At 34.9% G+C, this 27,407-nt stretch overlaps 1 protein-coding gene across 1 annotated transcript in view; it reads left to right on the forward strand.

Annotated features, from left to right (window-relative positions):
- The window catches only part of LOC149776299 (integrin alpha-V-like), a 165,587-nt gene that overhangs the window by 113,924 nt on the left and 24,256 nt on the right, over nucleotides 1-27,407 (forward strand). Inside the window, exons 15-19 of the mRNA XM_089942773.1 lie at nucleotides 2,952-3,115; nucleotides 5,341-5,484; nucleotides 6,125-6,357; nucleotides 8,295-8,597; nucleotides 20,597-20,768. Coding sequence (XP_089798899.1) covers nucleotides 2,952-3,115; nucleotides 5,341-5,484; nucleotides 6,125-6,357; nucleotides 8,295-8,597; nucleotides 20,597-20,768 — 1,016 coding nt within the window. The remainder of the gene's footprint in view (nucleotides 1-2,951; nucleotides 3,116-5,340; nucleotides 5,485-6,124; nucleotides 6,358-8,294; nucleotides 8,598-20,596; nucleotides 20,769-27,407) is intronic.

The raw sequence follows: 27,407 nt of genomic DNA on the forward strand, positions 1-27,407 counted from the left end.
ACATGCACTTGGCCTAGAGTTTGTTCAGCTGGAGACAGCTATCATCTGGCTGAGGCTATGCAAGGGAGACAGCTATCATCTGGCTGAGGCTGTGCAAGGGAGACAGCTATCATCTTGCCACATGGGATGAGGCTATTCATCATGAAATGAAATTGTGAATGTATTAAAAAGTTTAACAAACATCTTTGTGTGATACCCCATCTTCAATTAACTTGAGAGCCAAATATGTATAATTTCAAAAGATTGGAAATTTAATTTGCATTTTATGCTGCTCTTGGTAGTAATCATAAGGCTAGCATAAAAAAATTCCTGTAAAAATTAAACTTCTATATCACAATAAATGTGTTTAAATCTTTTTGGAAAATGCAACAATCCATCAGATTCCATTGCTCTTATTTACATTTGGTGCTTGCTTCCTTTAATGAAAGGATCTTTTTTTATATTGAGGATTGCAGGCTGTCTTTTTTTATGAAAGGTGTATTTGTTATTCAGTTCACTGCCAAAGGACAGCTTTGAAGGACCAAGGAAATGCCCCTTTTTTATTGTGGCAGCATTATCCAAATAATTGTAGAACATTGATTGAGACTGAATTTCTTGTCATTTGCTTAGTATTTATACAGAACAATTGGTGTATCAAAAATAAACAGTTTTCTTTGAAAGTTCAGCAAAATGTTTTTCGGGGCACATTTTAAAAAAATAAGGAATTGGCCATCATTTGGTCGATTGTAGTGGTTACTGTTCCTACTTTAAAAGGTTGGTCAATTGTAGCATGACTATTGGAGTGTATCACAGCTTTCAGTACTCAGGCCAAATGTCAGCATAAGTGGATTATATTATAATAATGGACAGTTAAGATGGTTTCTCAATGTGAACAAAGAATATATTTATGTATAGATTCTAGTACATTTTATATCAAGTTTGAGGCTTGAGATTTTATATAAAAGTTTCAACAGCCAACAATGTCAGCAACAAAATTGCCAGATGGTATATTTTGTTACCAATAAGGGGAAAAAGCACAACTTGGAACAATTGTGAAGCCCAGCATGATCCCTAAACAATCTTTTTAGACATTATATTTTGTACTTTTAAGAAGAAAAAAGATTTTTTTGCTTGTGAGAAAAAAGATGTATTTGAAATTTCAGGAGCCATGCCACAATCTTCTTATATTGGAATTCATATGTGATCTCTTCCCCATAATGTTAATCATTTTACACCTTATTTTTCATACTTTTAAGAGAAACAATTCTCTTCATTTTTGAGAAAAATACATATATAATATATATGTGAAATTTTGGGAGCCACACCACAATCATGTTATATCCAAATTAATGTTATGATGCAGAATACTATAGCAGGGTCACACTGTACATGTATAATTCTGCAATGACTGACTACATACAGGTGAGTTTTCTCTGCAAATACAAATATCAGAGATCTTATTCTGTACAGGTGTAAGTAAAGAGGTTGGGGGATGCACACCTATAACTGTCTTATATAATGATATGATTACAAACACAAACACCATAAAATTAGAAAACATAAAAAACATGCTGAGAATATTTAAGGTAGGAAACATTATTAGGTCTTTAAGTTTGTTCTTGCAGTCAAAATAAGTGAGTTTTGAGAGCACTCTTGAATGTGATCACTGTGTCTTTGGCATTCAGTGGGCATTTCATTCCACGTTGCTGGGCCCTGGAATGCAAAAAGAACGAAGTCCATATGAGTTTGTTTTCATAGTGGGAATAATGAGTATATGATTGTCAGAAGAGGAGTGTAAGTATCTTGCTAGTGTGTACACATGGGTGAGGTCGGATAGGTATGTTGGACTAGAGTCCATCAGTGAAATGTAGCACACAGAACAAATTTTGTGTTTGATTATGGATCGACTGGATAGCCAGTGTGGGATACAGAGCAGCAGAGAGGTGGACATAAATAGAGTTACAATAGTCCAGTCTTGAAAGTACTAATGAACACACAAGTGTTTTAGTGGCATCAGCTGGAAGATATTTGCAAATGGAGCTGATGTGTCTCAGTTCAACTTATGCAGCCTTGCATATATTCACGACATGTTGGTGCAGCGTGAGAGTACTGTCCAGAGTAACACCTAGGTTTCATACTGATTGTGTGAATCTAATGTTGGTGTTGCTGATATTTATTGTTTGAGGTTGTTGTTGTTGTAGGGTTTAATGCCATTTTTCAGCACACATTAGGGTATACATGGCAGCAAGTATTAACGGCGGAGGAAGAACCCAGGAAAACCCCAGATAGAACCACCAACCCATGAGAAACTACTGGCAAGCTTTCTCACATACCCACATTAGCTGAATCTGAGACTCAAACCCATGCAGACAGAGGTGATATGGCAGTCATCCATAACGGAGAGCGCTTTAGACCACTCGGCCACTCAGGGCCCCCATTGTTTGAGGTAAAGGATGTGAATGAGACAGTCTTTTCATTGTAATCAGAATGGCCTCAGTTTTATCATCATTCCTCTGCAGCTTGTTACATGTCATCTAAGATTTCACATCACAAATGCACCTCTCTGCACCTTGGATGGTTACATCAACTTCAGTTAGGTGGCTAGATTTGTATATTTGGGTGTCATCAGCATAACTATTGGGTCTTATGAGCTAAATGTTTTATCTGGCAGGGATGACTTTCACTTGCGAGGTAGTAGTAGTTCTCCTATGGTATTATGACTGGGTAAGTATTCATGAAGTAATACATTAAAAAATAGTTTCTTATAAATTCTAGCATCTAAATCAGCCATCCTTATCAACCATGCAATAGTCTGGCTTGGTGACAACCGATTCAAAGTATATAGTGTTGATTAGGAGAGATTATTGAAACATGAGATATAAGTATTTTACAAGAATTCTATCATTGATATAGACAGAGAATACTATAGTGAATTTTCTATGTCATCTAGTAAATTCTTCCTTTTTGAATAGTTTTGCAGTATGATGTTGAATTGGACACGCTTGCGAAAGAGAAGAATGATCCAGTGCGGGTAAAGTTTCAGAATGACAGTAATGTTGCAAGAAAGAATATTACATTAGAGAGATCTATTGATTCACTACGAGGAGAATGTAGAAATTCCACAATTGTTGTCATGGTAAGTTTATCACTTTTACCATATCCCAGGCACTGTATTCTAAGTGAAGTACATCTTGGTTTAGTCCTGTCCATATATCTCTCTGTCTGCCATGTTCTTCAGTCATCCATCTAAATTAATTGTAGGCAGCACTAAACAGTTTTTCATGAGTTTTCATATGATGATTTTTTTTTATTGAAGAGATATCCTTTCTTTCCCTTCATTATTCACCCTCATTATATCCACTGACATTATACATTATGTTGTATACACAAAGGGATGAGTCAGGTGCAGAAGCTTGTGTTTAGAATGCATGATGCTATGTTGTATACATAAAGGGATGAGTCAAGTGCAGAAAAACATTATAAATGCATGATGTTATGTTGTATTCATAAAGGGATGAGTCAGAGATGCAGAAGCTTGTGTTAGGAATGCATGATGTTATGTTGTATACATAAAGGGATGAGTCAAGTGCAGAAGCACATTAGGAATGCATGATGTTATGTTGTATACATAAAGGAATGAGTCAGAGATGCAGAAGCTTGTGTTAGGAATGCATGATGTTATGTTGTATACATAAAGGGATGAGTCAAGTGCAGAAGCTTGTGTTAGAAATGCATGATTTTATGTTGTATGCATAAAGGGGTGAGTCAGGTACAGAAGCTTGTGTTAGATATGCGTGATTTTATGTTGTATACATAAAGGGATGAGTCAGGTGCAGAAGCACATAAGGAATGCATGATTTTATGTTGTATACATAAAGGGGTGAGTCAGGTACAGAAGCTTGTGTTAGAAATGCGTGATTTTATGTTGTATGCATAAAGGGATGAGTCAGGTGCAGAAGCTTGTGTTAGGAATGCATGATTTTATGTTGTATTCATAAAGGGATGAGTCAGGTGCAGAAGCTTGAGTTAGGAATGCATGATGTTATGTTGTCACAAATTGGCTAATTCCATGTGGATTAACAGTTAATACAAGAGTATAGACACAAAAGGTATTGATAAATTATTTATGCTTAACACTCACTTAACTAGTCTATATGTATAAAGCAACTTTTGCAAATGGTTATAAAGTCCAAAAATTATGATTTTTGTATTACATCACTGTCAAATTCTTATTTCAAATTTTTTAAAGTGCTATTGATTTGTCCTTTTCTGGATGCAGCATGTTTTTAAGTTTATCAAAATATCTCTTCTTAAAGATTTTTTAGTCATATAAAATCCATCAGACAAATCGATAAAGCCCATTTTTTATGATATCTGGAGCCATTTATTTTCAGTTTAGACTGGCCTGCTATGTATCTGGTATCAAAGTAGAATGAATCTGTGACATTTATTTCACATTCAAGAAACCTGTCAGTTTACCTGGAACTGTTTCATGTATATACTATGAATAAAGAAATTAGATGGAGGTCTGACAATGAACACAGGGCTTGTATCATTGTTTTCAATTTAACGATCAATCATAATAATAAAAAAATATGCTGTAAATATTTTTAGTACATCATTTTCAATTGGCCAATGAGACAGCATCTTTATGACCTTTACAAAAGAATTGTTCATAATTCTCTGCAGAGCAGAATTAACTAATTGTTAGAATAGAGACAAAACATCCAACCTTTCCTTCATTCTGAAGGCTGGAATGCATCCCCCTTTCTAGTCTGTGATTAGATTTCAATTGCCAGTCCTTAATCCAGCCTAACTGAAACGTGATGCATGACACTTGTAGGATTCTCTGACTACCCAGGGTCACTGCCCTGAGCTAGTTAGTCCCCTTTTTAATTTATTACACTGATCTTGCAACTGAATGTTCTCATGAAAACACTAGTGTCCCTTAACATCACACTTCCTAACTAATTTCATCACATTATCTTTCAGACTTCATTAAGTTCTGTATAGGTAGATTTTAATATAAATGTCACTTGTATTAGATGTACATTTTATATGCATTTACAGAAAACTGCTTAATAAAATATTGTGAAATTTACCTTGGTTAATATAAATTACCTTATTTGCTTTGTGTTAAAAAGGTGGATCTTAATCCTTCAAATTAATGGAATTGCTAAGTTTCCACACATGAACTATGTCAAGCTGTGTTATCATTAGTTTTCACACAGGAACTATGTCAAATTTGTTATCATTAGTCTCCACACAGGAACTATGTCAAGATGTGTTATCATTAGTTTCCAAATAGGAACTATCACAAGATGTGTTACCTTTGTTCAATGTAACCAATTTTCTCTGCAGAAAAATGGAGATGCCTATGTACCAAATGATCTTTGGACGCCGGTAAGGTTTGCCATAAACTTTACATTACTACAACCAACCAGTGACTTTTCTGTGTTGGATCCAGTTCTTAAACCAGAAGTACAGTCTACAAAAATAGTAGAAGTAAGTTACAACAAGTAATTTCTTTGATGGAAACAGTTAATTATTATTATCAGTGGTTATGCCATTTGAATTTTTTTTAATAAAAAAATTGTTTGAAGATGCCTTAAAGCATAAACATGTTGAATTCATTGTTGCCCAAACTTATTAGTCATATGCAAATTTCAGATTTTTTAACAACTGATAACAAATGTTTAAAGTTATTTCACAAAGTATTAAAATTAACCGATAGTGTAAATACTGTACAAATACATTCAAGGCTGCGGGGCATTCCTTACCAGGTTGGAGCCAGGTAATTCACCCCACTACATTTACTTTACAACTGGATACTTTTAAAGGAAGCCTGTATACCTTTGGGGGAGGTCCCCCTACTCACTTTGGCAACTAACCCTCAATTTTAAATCTAATGGATGGCCCTGAAGACTGTAATAAAAATATCATGCATTTGAAAAAGTTATAAATATATTGAACATGAAATTTCATGCAAAAGTTTTCAACCCAAAATTTTCATGTATTATGACTTTCTCCTTAGGATTTTTCTTTCAACATTTGTAAATGGTTTATTTTCAAAATGTGGATGATCATACCATTATTTAATTATTTTTAGGTGAATAAAATAATATATGTATATGTGTGTTTGCAGGCCAATTTTGACATAAAATGTGAGAACAAGTCATCTTGTCAATCTGACCTGGATTTGGCAGTGGAGGTCAGATGCTTGCAATCCAGCAACTGGGCTCTTGTAGATGAAAACACAAAACTGGTTGTTGGGGATGCCAGGGAATTAGAGTTAACAGCAAAGGTTACAAACAAACTTGACTCAGCATTTAGGGTCGATTTGCTGGCCTTCGTACTGGCACCATTAAAGTCCACAGAGTGAGTATTTCCCCAAACTATTATTGATAAAGTAAAACAATTTCTGTACAGAAACTTTTGAGAACTTGATGTGTTATTATACAGGTCCCAAATTTTCAGTTCAAGGTTTTGGTTGTTCAAGTTTGAGTTCACAGACAAGATAGATCTTCATGGCAGGACTGAGGAAGTCCTTTGAGAGAAGGAGTGTATACACCTGCATAACGCATGTGTTCTCAATAATTTGATACATTCACCATTACAGAAATAAAACTTGATGTGTAGTCTGTTTGTGTCACATTTAATACAAAGATGTTTGAATCTTGATGTAATCTATGCAAGTACTTTTTGAATTCTGATGGAATCTGTCAGAGTACTGTCTTGATTCTGATGGAACATAACAATCCAAGTACTGTTAAAATCCTTATGGAATCTAAAATTCCAATCATTGTCTAAATCTTGATGGAACCTATAAATTTGAGTACTCTCTGAATCTTCATAGAGACTATCAATTGGAGTACTGTCTGAATCTTGATGGAATCTATTATTTAGAGGACTGTCTGAAGTTTTATGGAATCCACCAGTCTGCATACTCTCTGAATACTGATGGACTCTTTCAATCAAGTACTGCCTTAATCCTGGTGATTTATGTCAATCCAAGTACTGTCTGAATCCTGATGAAATATGTCAATACAAGTACTGTCTGAATCCTGGTGGTATCTATCAGAGTACTGTCTGAATCCTGATGGCATCTATCAGAGTACTGTCTGAATTTGATGGTATCTATCAGAGTACTGTCTGAATTTGATGTTATCTATCAGAGTAATGTCTGAACTTGATGGTATCTATCCAAGTACTGTCTGAATCCTGATGGTATTTATCAGAGTACTGTCTGAATTTGAAATTATCTATCAAAGTACTGTCTGAATTTGATGGTATCTATCACAGTACTGTCTGAATTTGATGAAATCTAACAATCCAAGTACTGTTTAAGTTCTGATGGAATTAAGCAATCCAAGTACCTTCTGAATCTTGATGGGATATATAAGTCTTGAGTATTGTCTGAATCTTGGTGGAATCTCAGTATTGTTAAAATCTTGATAGAATCTATTAGTGCAGGTACTGTTTGAATCCTGATTGAATCTATGATAGTACTATTTGAATTTATATAAAATCTGTGCCTGAGTACTTGCTGAATCTTGATGGAATCTGTCAATTCACAAACTGCCTGAATCTTGAGTACTGTCTGAATTTGATCAAATCTATCAATCCAAATACTTTTTAAATTATGATGAAATCTGACAGTCCAAGTAGCATCTGAATATTGATGGTATCTATCTGAGTACTATCTGCATCTTCATGTAATCTATCAGTCTGAGTGCTATATGAATATTGATGGTATCTATCTGAGTACTATCTGCATCTTCATGTAATCTATCAGTCTGAGTACTATCTGCATATTGATGGTATATATCTGAGTACTATATACATCTTCATGTAATCTATCAGTCTGAGTGCTATCTTAATAGTGATGGTATCTATATGAGTACTATCTGCATCTTCATGTAATCTATCAGTCTGAGTACTATATGAGTACCATCTGAATATTGATACTATCTGAGTACTATCTGCATCTTCATGTAATCTATCAGTCTGAGTACTATCTAAATATTGATAGTATCGATCTAAACACTATCTGCATCTTGATGGTATTTATCAATCAGATAAACCCCTGCTTGAAGATAAGTATATACACCACTTTTACCACTTTTTGATGAATTTTCATTAAGAATTAAAGCAAATTCAATTATAAACTTGCTCCCTATTTTCAATAATTTTACTGGATGAATGCCTTCAACTTATAATAGTAGAATAATGTATACTTCATATAAGGATGAGAACAAAATTATCAAAGTCAGATTTTAAAAAAAAAGATTATAATGCTTTGCTTACTATTGCAGCTCAAAGCGTGGTGTTGTAGGAGCATTGTGTCAGGAAAATCAAGCACCAGGTTTGACACATTCAAATGTGACATGCACAGCAAATGGCAAGTTGGATGCAAAGCAGTACATTCAAATTGTTTTCAAGTATGATGTTTCAGAAAAGTGGCTGCTGCCAAGTGTACAAGATTTAGCTAAGATGCCAAAAGAGATTACAATATTTGCACAAGCTAACCAGGCAAATACAGATGTCAATTTGACCAACAACATCTTCAACATTACTATACCTGTAAGACTGGAGGCAACTGTAGAAATTATTGCGAAGTAAGTTTCAAGAAAGAACAGTCTACTGGCATGTTTGTTATATCCTAAGATTTATATATAATTATCATATGTTTAATGATAATAGAACACACCCACACTACTCCTTCAGATGGCATATGTGTACTGTTGACTTTAGCTGACCCACACTACTCCTCCAAATGGCACATGTGTACTGTTGAGTTAAACTCACCCACTCTACTCCACCAGATGGTATATGTGTACTGCTAACTTTAACTCATCCACTTTATTTCTCCAGATGGCACACGTGTACTGCTGACTTTAACTCTCCCACTCTTCTCCTCCAGATGGCACTTGTGTACTGTTGACTTTAACTCTCCCACTCAACTCCTCCAGATGGCACATGAGTATTGTTGACGTTAACTCACCCACTCAACTTCTCAAAATGGCACATGTTTACTGTTGACTTTAACTCACCCACTCTACTCCTTCAGATGGCATATGTGTACTGTTGAACTCCTCCAGATGGCATGCATGTGCTGTTGACTTTAACTCACCCAGTCTACTCTCCAGAAGTCACATGTGTACTGTTGACTTTAACTCACCCACTCAACTCATCCAGATGGCACATGTGTACTGTTGACTTTAACTCATCCACATTACTCTTCCAGATGGCACTATCAACTTTTGGGTTAATTGTTTTTAAAATGTGTGTCCCTCCAATATGTAATACAGTAATACAGTAGGATATAGCTGTTGCTATATGTATCTCTCAGTGTGGGTAACTGGGAGCATAAGTAATCACTAAATGAATCTTGTATTAATGTACAAAAATTATCTGAAACAAAAAGAACATTCAAGAATTTTCCATGGTATATTGATGCCATATCAAAGTGATGGCAGAGTTTCATTACTAGACACATGTCATGTACAGTGTAATTTATATATCTGAATTTATACATAACATAATTTTATAACAGCATTTCCTAATGCATTGAGGTATATTGGTCAATACAAGTTGGATGTTTTAGGAAGTCTTTATCAAAATAAAGTGATGGAGGATTAAAAGAAATGACAAATTTTACAAACAGATATTGATACTAACTATACATTCAGACTGATTTTTGAATCTGATTGGTCAGCCATCAGAATCTGATAAACAGTCTAAATGTTGACCATAATGTCATGTCATGACACAGTAGATTAGTGCCAGTTAGATTTTTTAAAACATAATACACAATGGAATGGGAAAGACAATGTTGTATTTGAGAGATATATATTCCTGCTCCTGATTTCCCCTCTTTCCCAATGGAGACATTAGTTTTGTGATGTTTTCCCATCCACCCACCTACCAAGCTGCCTTTCTATCTATCCAACTGCTCTGGTGGCCTATGTAGTTAGAGCATTCACCTCAGATGCAGGAGGTTGTGGGTTAAAATCCTGGCCAAGTCATTTCAAAGTCTGGTAGACTGGTAGAACTGGTGTCAGGATAATGTAACTGTGTGGGACATCATGCTACATGTCTGTGGCATGATGCCCCAGTGCTAGACATCACTATAAACTGTCACACTGCAGATATTGTAGCAATATGACTGAAAAGTTGTTAAAGCTACATTAAAAATCCAAATCACACACATCTCTCCATCTATCACACTTACCACGAATCATTATATTTAAATTCTGGTACTAATTGTGACTTGAAATTTTGAAATTGGATATTTATTTACTTTTAGCACATCAAAACCTGATCAGTCTGATAACTGTGACTTAATTTTGAAATTGGATATTTATTTACTTTTAGCACATCTAAACCTGATCAGTCTGATAACTGTGACTTAATTTTGAAATTGGATATTTATTTACTTTTAGCACATCTAAACCTGATCACAGTCTTTTCAACATGTATCAACTTAGACTTTTTTTACCAAAGCCTTTTGAGTAGGATTAAGCAAAAGTCATTAAAGATACAAAAATAAAATTTGTTTGGAATCTTTGTATTCATATGTAGATTACCTGATCAGTTATTTGTTATCATTCTTCAAAATTGTATAGACATTTTAAAACTTTCTGACAAATACTTTGTAGCTTGATTATGCAGAATTCACACAAATTAAACAAATTTGGTATGCATTTTCCTATTATATGTTATGTTTAGATTTTCAGACCATTTCAGGAATGATACATTTTTTTAACCACATTTTAAAACTTTTGGACAAAAACCTTGTAATTATGACGAAGCAAACATTACTTGAGATAGACAAATTAAATTTGTGAGACTTATTTGTGTTAACTGGAAGATGATTTTCAGTCATATCACAATAATCTTTAAATTTCTTTTACCATCTATACTTGCTTATAAGACAAGTCCAACTCCAAACTGCACAGACCCAGATCTGCCCTTGCATAATGCACCAGCACGTCTGTGAAATTTAGGAGTAATCAGTAGAAGAATCAAAATAGACTCTGATCTGCAGGTGCATTATGGTATGGCAGGTCAGGATCTATGTTATTTGCCGTTGGACTCAGCTTATGAGCCGATATATAGGGTAACCTATTTGTATCTACTGGAGAGTGGGTGATATGTAGCTATTATGATGTTGGTAATATGTCTGTGTGTTTGCCCATAATTTTTTTAATTTCTGGAACATAACTCAAAAACGTTCAAAATATCTTGATGAAACTTGGTGCACTTATTAAGGCTAATGGTGTACATATGCCTTACTTATTAGGGTGGCAGTGTACTAATGCCTTACTTATTAGGGTAGCAGTGTAGATATGCCTTGTTATTATGGTAGTGGTGTCGATCTGCCTTACTTATTAGGGTAGCAGTGTACATATGCCTTACTTATTATGGTAGTGGTGTCGATCTGCCTTACTTATTAGGGTAGCAGTGTATATATGCCTTACTTATTAGGCTAGTGGTATACATGCGCCTTAATTATTAGGGTAGCAGTGTATATATGCCTTACTTATTATGGTAGTCGTGTTGATATGCCTTACTTATTATTGTAGCAGTGTACATATATCTTACTTATTAGGGTAGTAGTGTACATATGCCCTACTTATTTGGGTAATAGTGTACATATGCCTTACTTATTAGGGTAGCAGTATACATATGCCTTACTTATTAGGCTAGTAGTGTACATATGCCCTACTTATTAGGGTAATAGTGTACATATGCCTTACTTATTAGGGTAGCAGTATACATATGCCTTACTTATTAGGCTAGTAGTGTACATATGCCCTACTTATTAGGGTAATAGTGTACATATGCCTTACTTATTAGGCCAGTGGTGTACATATGCCTTATTTACAGAATAGCAGTGTACATATGCCTTACTTATTAGGGTAGTAGTGTACATATGCCTTACTTCTTTGGTTAGTGGTGTTGATATGCCTTACTTATTAGGCTAGTAGTGTAAATATGCCCTACGTATTGGGATAATAATGTACATATGCCTAACTTATTAGGGTAGCAGTGTTCATATGCCTTACTTATTAGGGTCACAGTGTACATATGCCTTACTTATTAGGGTCACAGTGTACATATGCCTCACTTACTAGGCTGGTGGTGTTGATATGCCTCACTTACTAGGCTAGTGGTGTTGATATGCCTTACTTATTAGGCTAGTGGTGTACATATTCTTTACCTACTAGGCTAATGGTTATATAAGCCTTGTCTATTAGACTAACGGTTTAGATATGCCTTACTTATTAGACTAATGGTGTAGATATGCCTTACTTAATAGACTAATAGACAGGTGTAGATATGCCTTACTTATTATGGTAAGTGGTGTAGATATGCTTTACTTATTATGGTAGTGGTTTAGACGTACCTTACTTAGTAGGCTAGTGATGTAGATATGCCTTACTTATTATGGTAGTCGTGTTGATATGCCTTACTTATTAGTTTAGCAGTGTACATATATCTTACTTATTAGGGTAGTAGTGTACATTTGCCCTACTTATTAGGGTAATAGTGTACATATGCCTTACTTATTAGGCCAGTGGTGTACATATGCCTTATTTACAGAGTAGCAGTGTATATATGCCTTACTTATTAGGGTAGCAGTGTATATATGCCTTACTTATTAAGGTAGCAGTGTACATATGCTTACTTATTAGGGTAGCAGTGTATATATGCCTTACTTATTAGGCTAGTGGTGTACATATGCCTTACTTATTAGGGTAGCAGTATTCATATGCCTTACTTATTAGGCTAATGGTGAACATATGTCTTACTTATTAGGGTAGCAGTATACATATGCCTTATTTATTAGGGTAGCAGTATACATATGCCTTACTTATTAGAGTAGCAGTGTAGATATGCCTTACTTATTAGGCTAATGGTGTACATATGCCTTACTTATTACAGTAGTGGTGTAGATATGCCTTACTTATTTTGGTAGTGGTGTAGATATGCCTTACTTATTTTGGTAGTGGTGTAGATAAGCCTTGTTTGATAGGCTAGTGGTTTAGATTTGCATTTTGTTAATGCTTTTTATGTACTGGTCCATTTGTCTGTTTATCCATCTATTCATGCTATGATTTTGAGAGCAAACTTTACAATCATTCAAGATATCGGAACCAAACTGTATGCCTATAATAGACTGGTGGTCTTCATGTGTCTTTTGCAATTAGGAATTCTACTGTTTAAATTAGTTTTATGATTTTGTCCATAAATCCATATATCATTAGGAAACTGTTCTCTAAATGTTATTATCCATACTTTTGGATTGATATCTGAGTACACTTCAGTTTTTATTCATGATCTTTTATTCTAAATGGCTCAGTTCGATATGTAGGAACCTTTTGCTCGGGTGCTAAAGGTTGCTTTTCTGGGCTGTTCATTAGTTTCATAAAGAAAGCTTTCATGACTTGTGCTGGATTTGCTGGAGGGAAATGTTTCCCTTTCATAGCTGTTCTCTGACATATTGAGTCTAATTTCCAGTCAGGTTACCTAGAAGCTGCCTCACATACCTTAGGGGGCTGGAGGTGGTCTCTCCAGGGTAAGGATATGTATCTCCCTCTACCTGTTATCTGTTCTTCTAAGGTATTATGATTGGGTAACATATTTGAAAAAGAAGCCAATTTCTGGGGTAAAATGTTTCTTTGATAATACTTACCCAATCATAACACACATGCACCCTTCCATCCATGTATGGGGCCCCAAGTGGCCAAGTTGTCTAAAGCGCTCACCATTCTGGATCACTGCCATCTCACCTCTGCATGGGTTTGAGTCCAAGGCTCGGCTAACGTGGGTATGTGGGAAAGCGTGCCAGTAGCTTCTCATGGGTCAGTGGTTCTTCCCTGGGTTTTCCAGGGTTCTTCCTCCACCAGTTATACTGGCTGCCATGTATAGCCTATCTTGTGCTGAAAAATGGCGTTAAACCCTAGAACAACAACAACAACCATCCATATATCATTAGGAATTCTTTAGTTTAAATATTTTGTTTCCATATACCCATTGATCTATCCATACATCCATTAATTATTAGGAATTCTGTAAGGTTCAGTTTTTTTATGCATTGATCCATTTGTTTGTTCATCCATCCATATATAATTCACTTTTATTTCTGGAGAAAAACATAAGCCCATTAAATATATCCTTATGATACTTGGCATAGATATGTTGCTTGTAATCCAGATAAGACACCATCTTCTTGTTTCCCATCGAACTATAAGATAATTGATTGGACTACCTCATTTTAAACTATGACAGAAATAATGGAGGTTAAGACAGTCCAACACTGTGTATAGACAGACCAACACTGTGTATAGACAGACCAACACTTTGTATGGAACATTTGCTGTTGATCAAACATTGTAAGCTTTAAAACTTTTATGTACCATTTGTTCATAAAAGGATTTTTAAAGTAGAATGGAAGAACATTATGTTTTTATCCACCTGGTATGGAATATGGAAGGTGAAAAAACTATTGTTATGTCTGTATGTCTATCTGTAAACATCTTGTTTTTGGGGCATAGTGTTCTTGCTTAAGTACTATAATAATTGTGTGTACATAAGTAGGGAAATTATTGACAGTTCTGTGTCATATGGTACTTGAATAAGCAATAAAAGAATGATAGTTCTTTGATAAGATAGTAGTATAAGTATAAGCAGTATAAGAATTCACAGTTCTGTATGATAGGGTACTGGTATAGGCAATACAAGAATTGACAGCTCTTGGTCATAGGGTACTAGCATAAGCAGTACAAGAATTGACAGCTCTTGGTCATAGGGTACTAGCATAAGCAGTACAAGAATTGACAGCTCTTGGTCATAGGGTACTAGCATAGGCAGTACAAGAATTGACAGTTCTTGGTCATAGGGTACTAGCATAAGCAGTACAAGAATTGACAGTTCTTGGTCATAGGGTACTAGCATAAGCAGTACAAGAATTGACAGTTCTTGGTCATAGGGTACTAGGATGAGAAGTAAAAGAATTGACAGCTCTTGATCATAGGGTACTAACATAAGCAGTACAAGAATTGGCAGCTCTTAAGAATTGACAGCTCTTGGTCATAGGGTAATAGCATAATACAAGAACTGACAGCTCTTGGTGTTACATATATTTGATTTAATTTATATTTGATTTAATTTGTGTCTGATTTGATTTGATTGATGGTTTGTGGGTTTGGGAGTCTTTTTATGTTCTTTATATGTCAATGTAATGTAATTTTGTTTACTAAGAATTTGATATTTTCCAGAAAATTCAGTTTGACCTGAGTTTATCCTTAGATACGTAATAATAGAAACATTTGTTTCTATTTTTGGCTTAGTTCCTGGCCTTGATTGAGGGTCAAGTAAACAACTAGTTCTCTGAGTAATATAATTGGTTCTTATCAAGGACATACAGGAGCTATGTGACTTTTAGATGTAAACATGATCATGTCATCCTTTGGACCAGAAACGTTCACATTTGCAAGAGCAAAAAGAAATGAATGTAAACAGTTATTATTTGAATATGAGCACTTATTTCCAGATGTTCCTATAAGAACAAACAAAATTTTTCATGATGCTGAAATTCTAAATTCCAAACCTGTGAAACAACACCCATACAAGAGGAACCATCTTAAACAGAAATAGTTGAATAAGATAATTCAATATTTGCTGGAGAATGACATTACAGTGCCCATTAAAAGTGACTGGAGTTCACCATGTATACTTGTTCCGAAACCAGATAAGACTTTCCATATGTGCACTGATTATAGGAAGGTGAATAGTGTGAGAAAGACAGATTCATTTCCATTACCAAGAAGCAATGATTGTATTGATAAGATTGAGAGTGCCAAGTATGTCACCAAATTTTACCCTCTGAAATGATTTTGGCAAATTCCACTAACAGAAAGAGCAAAGGAAATTTTGGCATTCGTGACTCCAGATGGACTTTACCAATATAACATAATGCCATTTGGGGCGAAAGGGTTGCCAAGTATATTTCAGTGTCTCATGAATATGATTACCTCTGGTATAGTCAATTGTGATGCTTACATCGATGATGTCATCATCTACAATGACACATGGAAATAACATTTAGCAACAATTTGGAAATTCTTTGACAGACTCACATATACATGTTTGACAATTAATTTATCTAAAAGTGAGTTCTGCCATGCTAGTGTTACATTTCTGGGACACGTGATGGGACATGGACAAGTTAAGCCTATATATGCTAAGGTCAAGGCTATCTTTGAATTTCCCATGCCTGTTAATAAAAAGCAACTGATGCAATTTTTAGGTATGGGCGGATACTATCGAAACTTTTATTCCAATTTTTCTATAATTGCTGAACCCCTGACAAATTTATTGAGTAAGAAAAGCAAGTTTCTTTGGACTGAAAAATGTTAGGAGGCTTTTTTCAAAGCCATACTCAAAAGCGCACCAGGTCTTACAGCTCCAAAAATCAGCCAATCGTTTAAACTGTCTGTTGATGCAAGTGATGTTGGGGTTGAAGCAGTTTTGATTCAAGAAGATGAAAATGGTATTGATCATCTAGTGTGCTATTTTTCTAAGAAATTAAATAAGCACCAAAGAACTTATTCAGCAATCGAGAAGGAATGTTTGGCTTTGATATTGACATTGCAACATTTTTAAGTTTACATTAGTTCAGCTCCTTCTTCAATTATTGTGTTTAATGACCACAACCCCCTTACTTTCATTGGCAAGATGATCTTGACATCAGGTACATCAAGGGAAAAAATAACATAATAGCAGATGCACTTTACCCATGTATAACAATGTATTATTTCATATACACTGTGTGTAATCCATAAGAGTTATTCTCATATTTTTCTTTAATCTGTGTTAAAAAGAAAGCATTATCATATAAATTTTTCTTTTTCTTTATGGAAGGAAGTGTTACATATATTTGAATTAATTTATGTTTGATTTAATTGATGTTTGTTTGATTTGATTGTTTGTGGGTTTGGGAGTCTTTTTTTTACATGTCAATGTAATGTAATTTTGTTTACTAGGAATTTGATATTTTCCAGAAAATTCAGTTTGACCCGAGTTTTTCCTTAGATACCTAATAATAGAAACACTTGTTTCTATTCTTGGCTTAGTTCTTGGCCTTTATTGAGGGTCAAATAAACAACATGTTCTCTGAGTAAAATTATTGGTTCTTATCATGGACATACACGAGCTATGTGACTTTTAGATGTAAACATGATCATGTCATCCTCTATTTTGCAATTAGGCATTTCGAAAATTGCAAAATACTTAGTATTAATAGTGATGTTTAGAGGGATAGATCTCAGTCTGGCTTCTAAACACTTGATGTCAAGTTGTTTTCTTCTGTTGTGACCAGAATTGAAGTTTTGAGGTTTTGAGTTATATGTTAATTTTTCTTCAGGTTTTTTGGACTCTAGAAGATGAATTAGTTTCTCTGGAAATATTATGGCATTCATAAAGAACTCTTGAAAAAAGGACTTTTCTTGAAAATTTTATTTGGATTTCCAAGACTAGAGGATTAATTATTATGTTTCTACAAGGAACTGTAGACATCAACACAGTTCAGGCTACAGCATGCATCATTGCCTTCCATCTTGGATTCTTCATCGGGACTTGAACTTGGAATCATTAGAACATTTCAATTTTAGGACTTCAAAAAGTTGTATTCATGAATTATTCTTGTATTAGTTTTGGATTTGATTCTGGAAACTATCAGTTCTCATATTTTTATCATTTTACAGTATTTTTCTGGGCAAATAAAATATTTATTATATTTTTCAAAGATTGCTGTTTTCAATCTTTCTTGTTTTACTGTTTATTTAAGCCTAAACACGTAACATTGGTCATAGGGTACTAGCATAAGCAATATAAGAATTGACAGTTTTGGATCATAAAATATGTGAATAAGCAGTACAAGAATTGAGAAGAGTTTTGGATTATAGTGTACTGTATTTATGTTGGGGATCTGTGGGAGTATGCCATCTCTAGATGGGTCTTATTTTCCAAGATGTCTCCTGGGCCATCTTTTTCACAAATGTCAAGCTTTTCTAAATTGTTTGCAAAGTTTTATCTCTCTGCATGCTGCTTATATTGACCAATTTGGTTTTGATCGTAAAAGAGAAAGTCTAAAAGCTGACCTGAATTTAATACAGGTAATATTTTCACCCTTAGAAACTGGACCACAAGATGTCTGCATTTTTTTTGGCTTGATCCGCACCCAGTGACAGACAAGTTTTTTATTATATACTCGCAATTAAGGACATTTCTCTACTAGAGAAAATCTTGACCATTTTTATAATAATGTAGTTTATATTTTGAAAAATCGACCCTATATTTTAAAGGATTTAATTTTTATTTCATTATTTAAATATTTAATTTTATATACATTTTATTATTTTTGCCATTTATACCTGATCTTGTTAGACTATATGTTTACATTTATTTATAAGGGTTTAAATTCTGATTGGCTCTGTATAATAGCTAGGCTTGTGTTGATGTACTGTTAATCCTGGCACATAGATATTTCTGGGATTAAATGTGTTAATTCTGATTATACTTTGTTCCCTCACAGTACATTTAAAAATCAAAAGTTGACATTAGTGCTAAACGTCACTATAAACTGCCACACTGCAGACATCATAGCAATATGACTAAAAATTGTAAAGCTACTTTAAAAATCCAAATCTCTCTATCTCTCTCTCTCTCTCACACACACACACACACACACACACACACACACACACAAAATCAATAAGTTGACATCAGTTATTATCACAAAATGGCTTCCAGATACTTTCACACTAGTGAACATACATTGCTTTGCATAGAATCTCAGCTAGTGACCTTAGAAATCTGCTGAAGGTGAACCAAAAATAAGTAGCATCTGGAAAAATGATAATCGAAAAATGTTTTTTGCAACATTCTCATCAAAACCTTAATTTTATCCACTTTGCAAATTTTTCCTTCCATTTTGTCAAGAACCAGTGTTACAAAATGAGATTATTGTCATGGTGATGGTGGAATATATACTGTTGGTTTCCAAAACCAATTCCCTTCTAGTCTGATTATGTTAATAGTAGTTTTACTGAGCAAATATATACTTTAGAATCACTATATCCTAAATTGAAGAATCACCATATCCTAAAATATATGACTTGTACATCATAGCATCTCCATGTCCTAAATACAACACTGCAATACATCACAACATCTCCATGTCCTAAATACAACACTGCTATACATCATAGCATCTCCATGTCCTAAATACAACACTGCAACACATCACAACATCTCCATGTCCTAAATACAACACTGCAACACATCATAGCATCTCCATGTCCTAAATACAACACTGCAATACATCACAACAACTCCATGTCCTAAATACAACACTGCAATACATCACAACATCTCCATGTCCTAAATACAACACTGCAATACATCACAGCATCTCCATGTCCTAAATTCAACACTGCAATACATCATAGCATCTCCATGTCCTAAATACAATACTGCAATACATCACAACATCTCCATGTCCTAAATACAACACTGCTATATATCACAACATCTCCATGTACTAAATTCAACACTGCAATACATCACAACATCTCCATGTCCTAAATACAACACAGGTATATAAAATTAATTATAGAGACCTGGGTTCAAATCTGCATAGAGCACAAATTAAAGAATTCTCCAACCTGTATGATAGTTTTATTTGTATTAAAATATTAATTCTGCCTACTATTATCAAGCATTCTTCTATGGAATCCATGGATAACACTTTCTGTTCTGTTTGGTGTATATTTATAATTCTCTTTAATCAGTTCTATATACCTTGATTTCTTTCCATAGGAATCTGGAATGACTGTGTTATTAGGTCATCATGCGAGTGTGTCTGCTACACATGTTTGCATACACCGATTGAGTAACATCCATTTTTGGTGATGTGTGCTTAGTCACGAGGGTTTATGGGCTCATGTGTGCAGGCAAGTCGATGGGTGCGTTAACCCGCAGACCTGGGTTTGAATCTCTTTGTGTGTGGTGGATGTGTGTGTGTGTGTGTGATTTGGATTTTTACAATAGCTTTAACAGTTTTTCAGTCATATTGCTACAATGTCTGCAGTGTGATAGTTTATAGTAAGTCTAGCACATAGCATGATGTCCCAGCCAATCACATTATCCTGACACCAGGCCAACCAGTCATAACACTAACCTCTTAATGCTGAGCGCCAAGCAAGGCAGGTGTTGGTACCATTTTTGTAAGTCTTTGGTATGACTTGGCCAGGGATCAAATCCATGACCTCTAACCACCTGGCCACCGGAGCAGTTTGAATCTCTGTAGAGTATGAATTAATAAATTCTCTAAACTGAATGATAGTATTATTTGTGTATATATTTGTGTATATATATATATATATATATATATATATATATATATATATATATATATATATATATATATATATATATATATTGCTCCCATGCAGTTAGTTTCCCACACTCCAGTTTCCATTCATTTGTCATGCTATTGTTTGCACATTTGCCTCAAACTATGTACCTTTTATCTGTATTTTTGCAGCAAATCTATGTCAGAACAAGTGGAGTACAAGAATGACCCACAGAGTGATAGAAGCCTTTACATACTTCACAGATATCACCTCATCAATAATGGACCAAGACCACTGATAAATGCTACCATCAATATCACTGTCCCCATTGGCAATAATGACAACACATTGGCAGTGATTATGGTAAGCAGTGATTAGTATAGTTCTCATTATTTTACAGCACCATCAATAAATACTTGGTCTTTCACATAGTGCTTGGATCACTAATTCCTTTATAAATCAAGATAATATTAGCATTTTGGGTGGGAAAAAAATATTGTGTGCACATGATTAACCAGTCCAATATTCAGAACAAGAATGTACCAGTCCAGTATCCATCATAAAGATTTATCAGTCCAGTATCCAGAATAAAGGATGTACCAGTCTATTATCCTGAATGAAAGGGTGTACAAGTCCATTATCATGCATATGGATGTACATGTACCAGTATAGTATCCAGCACACAAGGAATTTTTAATGAGTGTTATAAGTTCAGGTTTGGGCACTACATGTATACTTAATTTTAAGTTCTGCTGATTATAGACAAGAACTTTATTCCATCATTCTTTAGCACAAGTTTATCACTATGAATCCTCTTAACTACTGGGAGGATTGCCATGAAATTTTACAACTGCATTCAACCAAAGGACTGGTTACTCCAGATTAATATTAATGCTGACCTAACATCCACTGTGGCTGTCATGGTGGCCATCTTGAAAACAATTTAATTTCCTGCTCCTCCAGAATGGATGGACATATTGATATGGAATTTTCAATGAAAGGCTTTTTATAATCTCTAATTAGTTCTAATGAAAGTGGTATCCCGCAGACATTAGATATGGTTGCCATGGTGGCCATGTTGAAAATCTTTATATGGCTACTCCATCTGGACATAGAACACAATTTTACTATATATTCTCGACATTTGTTTCTCAGTACTGACCTTTCCACTGTGTGACAATCAATACAAATCATCTTAATCTAAAATACCTTCAAAGATGACTTCATGGTGAAGTTCTTGTCAAAGGTTCACCTGCATTTTTTTGACAGGCTGCACTGTAAACAGAGCAGCATGTAAACAGAACATAGATGACACTTCCGGATCATCACCAAGACATATTAGTCACTGTGCACTGTTGCCAAAATGCACAAGGACAACCACACCCTTAGCTCATATTCTAAAGAATAAACAATTAGTTTTAAATCCCTTCTAAAAATGCATAAATCTAACTCTTCTATCACCACCAAATTGAGAGAGGAAAAATTTTCTAAAAAAAAGACTAGAACTACATTCGTGGGTACTAGACCGGAAATATTAATTGTGGCCTAATTCTTTCAAAATGGATCATATTATTGTAATGGGGTTTTCTAGTTGGTCCTAAATGAAAAAAATTGTAAATCTTACATCCATCTTGAAGATTTTCTTATAGTTTCTTGTTCTGAATGGATAAACACAACTGCATTTGGCTTGCAGGAAAATATTCTTATTTTATCTAGTAGACCTTGAATTAAATAGGTGCCTGTCAAAAACCCTAATATGACTGCCAAGTGGCCATCTTGAAAAGCTTGTGTTAGCTATTTCTCCTTAAGAAATGATAATAATATTGACTTGAAGTTTTTAGGAAAATACTTTTTATGATATCTTGCTGTCTCGACTTCCAACAAGGTAGTCATCTTGAAAATATTGTTATCAGTAGTCTTCTACAAGGGATGGTCATATTGACAATTTCATAATACTTCTAACTCTGAATGAAAATTATATCAGCATGACCGCCCAAAATTTGGCAACAGCAGCTTCTCCGATCTGAATGGCTTTATCTGAAACTACTATTTCCCTCTGGATATGGTTGTACCTGTTTTCAAATGATGCAGATACAGCTTCAGAAATGGATGCCTTTGACAGACATAATTGATAATGAATGGATGATTGTATGGACATGACTTTTCGCAAGAACACTGTTATTATATGGCACCCAGCATGACACCATATTGAAAATCATGTTATTACAACTCCTCTTGCATCATTGGAGGCATTGGCATGTTTTTTTGTGTTAAAACACTTCTTGCAGCATGAATTGGTTCCAAATGAAAATGGTCAAGATCTTACTGCTAATTTGTCAACAGTCTTGTAAAAACCAGACCTTGGTGTCAAGCAAAGGCCACTGCTTGCATTTTTTGTACTTTACTGAGTTTATGAACACTGTGACTTATACATATAACTGAATTTTAATTAGACTTTATATTATGCATTCTACTGAATAAATTCATAGTAATCAGACATTACTTTAGGGTCAAAGATTTTGACTTGGGGGATGGGAGTAGCTGTATTGTGAGTACGATAATACAAACCATTATGCATACATTTTTATCCATTTCAGTTTATGAAGAATACTTTGAATTAACTTAAATAACTTTACAGTATTACTTATTGATTTAACCAAACTTTGCATATGGTTATATTTTGACATTATTGGAGATGAGTTCATTGGTCTGCTAGCCATGATATCTTTTGCAAGATCAATGTTATGACATGTACTGTTATGTACTGCACTTATAGATGTCATCTGTATGTGTTAACTGAAATATCAGAAAAATAGTTTTTCATACCAAATTTGGCATGTTGGAGTATAAAAAAAAGTTTCTGATACCTAATTTACATGTTGGAGTGAAAAAAAGCTTTTGATACCAAATTTGGCATGTTGGAGTTTCTCAAGAGTGTCTGGAATGGTTTCAGTACTCATAGAAGAATTGGACTTACCAACTCCTTGGATTATTGGAAATCCTTTTTGGACTTACGTTAACAAAAATATTAAGTAAGATGGGTACATTTACCTTAGTAGAGTTGAGCTGGATTGGCATGGAATACTTTTGTTTGACAAGAAACATGGAGTGAATTAAATATTATAAAAGCATTAATAAAATATCCATAATTTGAGAAAATCCAAAAGGAAAGCTTACACAGTTTCATGCTGACAGATGGCAGGACCTCAAAGGATGCAGTTTTATGCTGCATTCCTTCCTAAAACCAATATTTACCACTCATATTATAAGTATAGATATCTTGTGCTGCCTATATATTACTTTGACACCCCTTGAGTAAATTATTGTTGGGGTTCATAGAGTTGCATTTATCATAGTAACTACATTTTCAGTTTGCTGATTTTGTGATACAGTTGTATTATGAACACAGTACCGACCTTATTTAAATGTCTAATCTTCTGTCTGATGTTTTGGTTTCCTGTTGTGATTCCCCATTCTTCAATGGAATCATAATACTTTAAGAAGAACTACTGCCTCACAAATCCAGCCTTTCCAGATACTACTTTTAGCTAAATGGAGCTAAAAGCTGTCTTCTGACCTATGTGTTGCTCGGGCAGAGTGATCTCCTCTTATGTATAAGACTTTGCAGCAAAGTCTAAGGATACATCAGTTACTACTTCAGTTGCTAGCATGCTCTTGTCACAAGAGACCTTGCAAAAGCCAGAATCTACATTGGGAATATACCATTACAAGTTGGGGGAGTTTTTTACTTCTAAAGAAAGTATACTCCATGTATATTTCCAACTTTTCTCTTTCTATCAATACAAAGTTCTAACTTTCAAAATTGCTAACACTTTGTTGTCATCACACATTTAGGTACTTACAGGGTGAGCCTAAGTCACTTCACAGTAAGTTTGGGCTATAATTATTTATGTATGTGCAAGTCTCTAGCACTTATAAAAACTGATAATATGTGTGCAATGCCATTACGAATGGGTACATATTGGCGATTTTGTATTACAAGTCATTCATAGCATCCAGGTGCCAACTTCAATGTTTTTATTTGTACAGGTAGTCAATGGGCTTTTTCCCTACAGGTAGTTGCCTCATTTTGGATAGTGTTGCACCTACTTTGTAAATATCTATAACAGTGCCTCAGTTCCTTTTATGTGAAGGTTTTGTGTGTAATATAGACACTTGTGTACATTTCTGTATTGGGGGCCTCGAGTGGCTGAGTGGTCTAAAGCGCTCTCTGTTACAGATCACTGCCATCTCACCTCTGTCTGCATAGGTTTGAGTCTTGGATTTGGTCAGTGTAGGTATGTGAGAAAGCTTGCCAGTAGCTTCTCGAGGGTCTGTGGTTCTCTCTGGTGATTTCCTGGGTTCTTCCTCCTCCATTAATACTGGCCACTATGTATCATGTGCTGAAAAATGGTGTTAAACCCTACAACAACAACATTTCTGTATTGCTTCACCTGTGATTGGACAAGGAAAGGTTATAAGTCCTGTTCTACTGTTTCACGTTTCTATAGGCAACACTTGAGTCCTGTTTATCTGCATAAACATTCCATGATATTTAAAGAGCACTTAGTCACTCACATGGGTAATCTATGCAACTTCAAAAGATAGGTTCTGGCTACAATATTTATATATGTGCAGGTCTTTATGCCCTTAACAAACTCTTTATATATGTATATACAGGTGAGTTTCCTTTACCACATCATCCTTAGCTATGGAACATCATGCTTCAATGGTTCTACCTGTACATGCTTTCTATGATCTTCCCTACAGGTAGCATTGTAATTGAGATCATCTGCTATCATTTTTTTCCAGATAACCATCATTTGGTATAGCTCTTGTGTCCACACTGTAGTCAAATATCACATGTTCAGGCGCACAGATGTATACTTCTCCTCCATACAGGTGATATTGTCATTATAATTTACCTGTATGCTTCATTGCTTTATTAGACAGTCTGTCATTAATTTCTGGGTCAATTGTGTTACAATTTAGCTCTGCACAGACATTGCATTCTAAAAGACAGGTGCAGGGCTACATTTTTACATTTTTCTCTATTTGTCTTATAGATTAGAACAATGGGTAAAGTGCAAAAACACACAGCTCAAGAAGAATACTAACTAGTCTGCATGCTGACCTTTCCTCAGTGTAAAAATTTCTGGCAGATAAGGGAGATAAATAAACGTACCCTTCACCTTCAGCCATGAAGCACTGGACATTGCCATGCTCTGAAACAGTTCTGACACCCAAGTCACCACCACATGACTTAGCATTTTTGGCACCTCTCTCTACCTTGTCCCTTCAGGGTTCGACTTGATTTCTTTTGCGGAACAGCGAGGGACAGAGCTAACAAATAGCTAAGTTTCCTCTCACTCAACATACATATGGACAGGTTATATGGATCAAACATCCCACAACCCATCCCAACTGACGATCCTAATGATATCCTTCCCATTCAGATGGCCTATTCCTGCTGTGACTGGCAAGCCATGTAATTGGGATCACAAGGGACCAAAACATCAATATTATGGATTAAGTTGCTTGTTCTCCAGTGCTGTCTTCTATTCTACACTAAATAAGTCATGGAAAGATGTGGCCTTCTGAGCTTTTTCCATTGCGAACGTTTTCAACTTTGGCCCCCTGGGTTTTGTCCTCCTCCTCCTACTTCATTAACAACCTGGACCATCTGCGGATCTTACAAAAGAGTCCAGCAGAGTGCTGCCTGTACAAGCCAGGAGCTTATGGGGCCACTTGTACTGTTATAAAACATGTATACTGTAAACGGGTATCTGGTGGCACATTGTATTACCCAGGTTATTATCAGTGGGTGAGTACATGGATAGCCATTCACAACTCTATCAGCCAGATGGAAAGAAAAAAATATATGTAAATTTAATTATCCGTGGACATTGCAAAGTAGGCATATACGAAAGGCAAAAAAGGTGACCAATATGCATTTTGTGCAGTTTGCAGTTCTGACTTTTAAATATTTCATGAACAGAAAAACGATGTTGAGTATTGCAAGAATTCCACTCATGTAACTAATAATAAAATGGCTGGGTCAATGACAAAACTCAACACGTAATTTTCAGTGAAAGATGATAGTTTACACACATATATATATGCCACTTTAAATGACCAATAGTCCCACTTTCATTACCATAAAAGGTGTCTGATAATGAAACATAGAACATGTAGAAAAACCAAAAATTAAATAAGATCTCATACATCAAACTTATTATATTTTTATTAAATTCAGCATAAAAGAGTCATTATTTACTGACCAGTGCAATGTTGCTGATCCAGATCATTACACAACTCAGCTAGAGTTGAGCTTCATGATCAAACAATTAATGACCAGTCAGAATAATAGTCTGAAAAAGAATTAAGATCAACATTGGTTGATGTCTTCATCGACAGTATTAGAACAACACCTAGCCTTACAAGATTAGGCTGTGGTATCCAATGTATAGTTGCTCATAAACTTAGGTCTGCAGAGGATGAGTTCCAGCAATGGATCGCTGGAACCAGAACTGGATCAAATGCATCCATATCAAGCAGAATGCAAATGAACAGTTCTTGTCCATTCAGCTTAACATCATGAATGATATCCATGACTGTAGCTCAGTGAATTTTCACATCAGCCTCTTAAAACTTAGATGCAGTTACAAATTCAACCCATCATCTGCATCATCATTTTCTTTAAACTAATTGCCAATTGCCAATTTTACTTACTAGATGTTTGTGAGATTTGTAGTAGATCATATTTGTTTGCCTGTGACATGTGACAGATCCAATAATTGCTTAGGCTTGTATAAAAAATGAATTCTTCCATAACTCCAGGGAAAATGTGTCTGATTTCATCAACACAGACCACTCTTTTTTAAGATGTATCGAATGAGTAGTGCTGCTCTTTGTGTTGATACAGATGGTGTGGAAATCATCTGTGCATGAAATGAATTCAGTAACTTAAGCTAGATTTTGAGAGGCTCATGTGAAATTCTC

Source organism: Sinohyriopsis cumingii, chromosome 18 (genome assembly GCF_028554795.1).
Source record: "Sinohyriopsis cumingii isolate HCF-2022 chromosome 18, ASM2855479v2, whole genome shotgun sequence".
Taxonomy (NCBI): Eukaryota; Metazoa; Mollusca; class Bivalvia; order Unionida; family Unionidae; genus Sinohyriopsis; species Sinohyriopsis cumingii.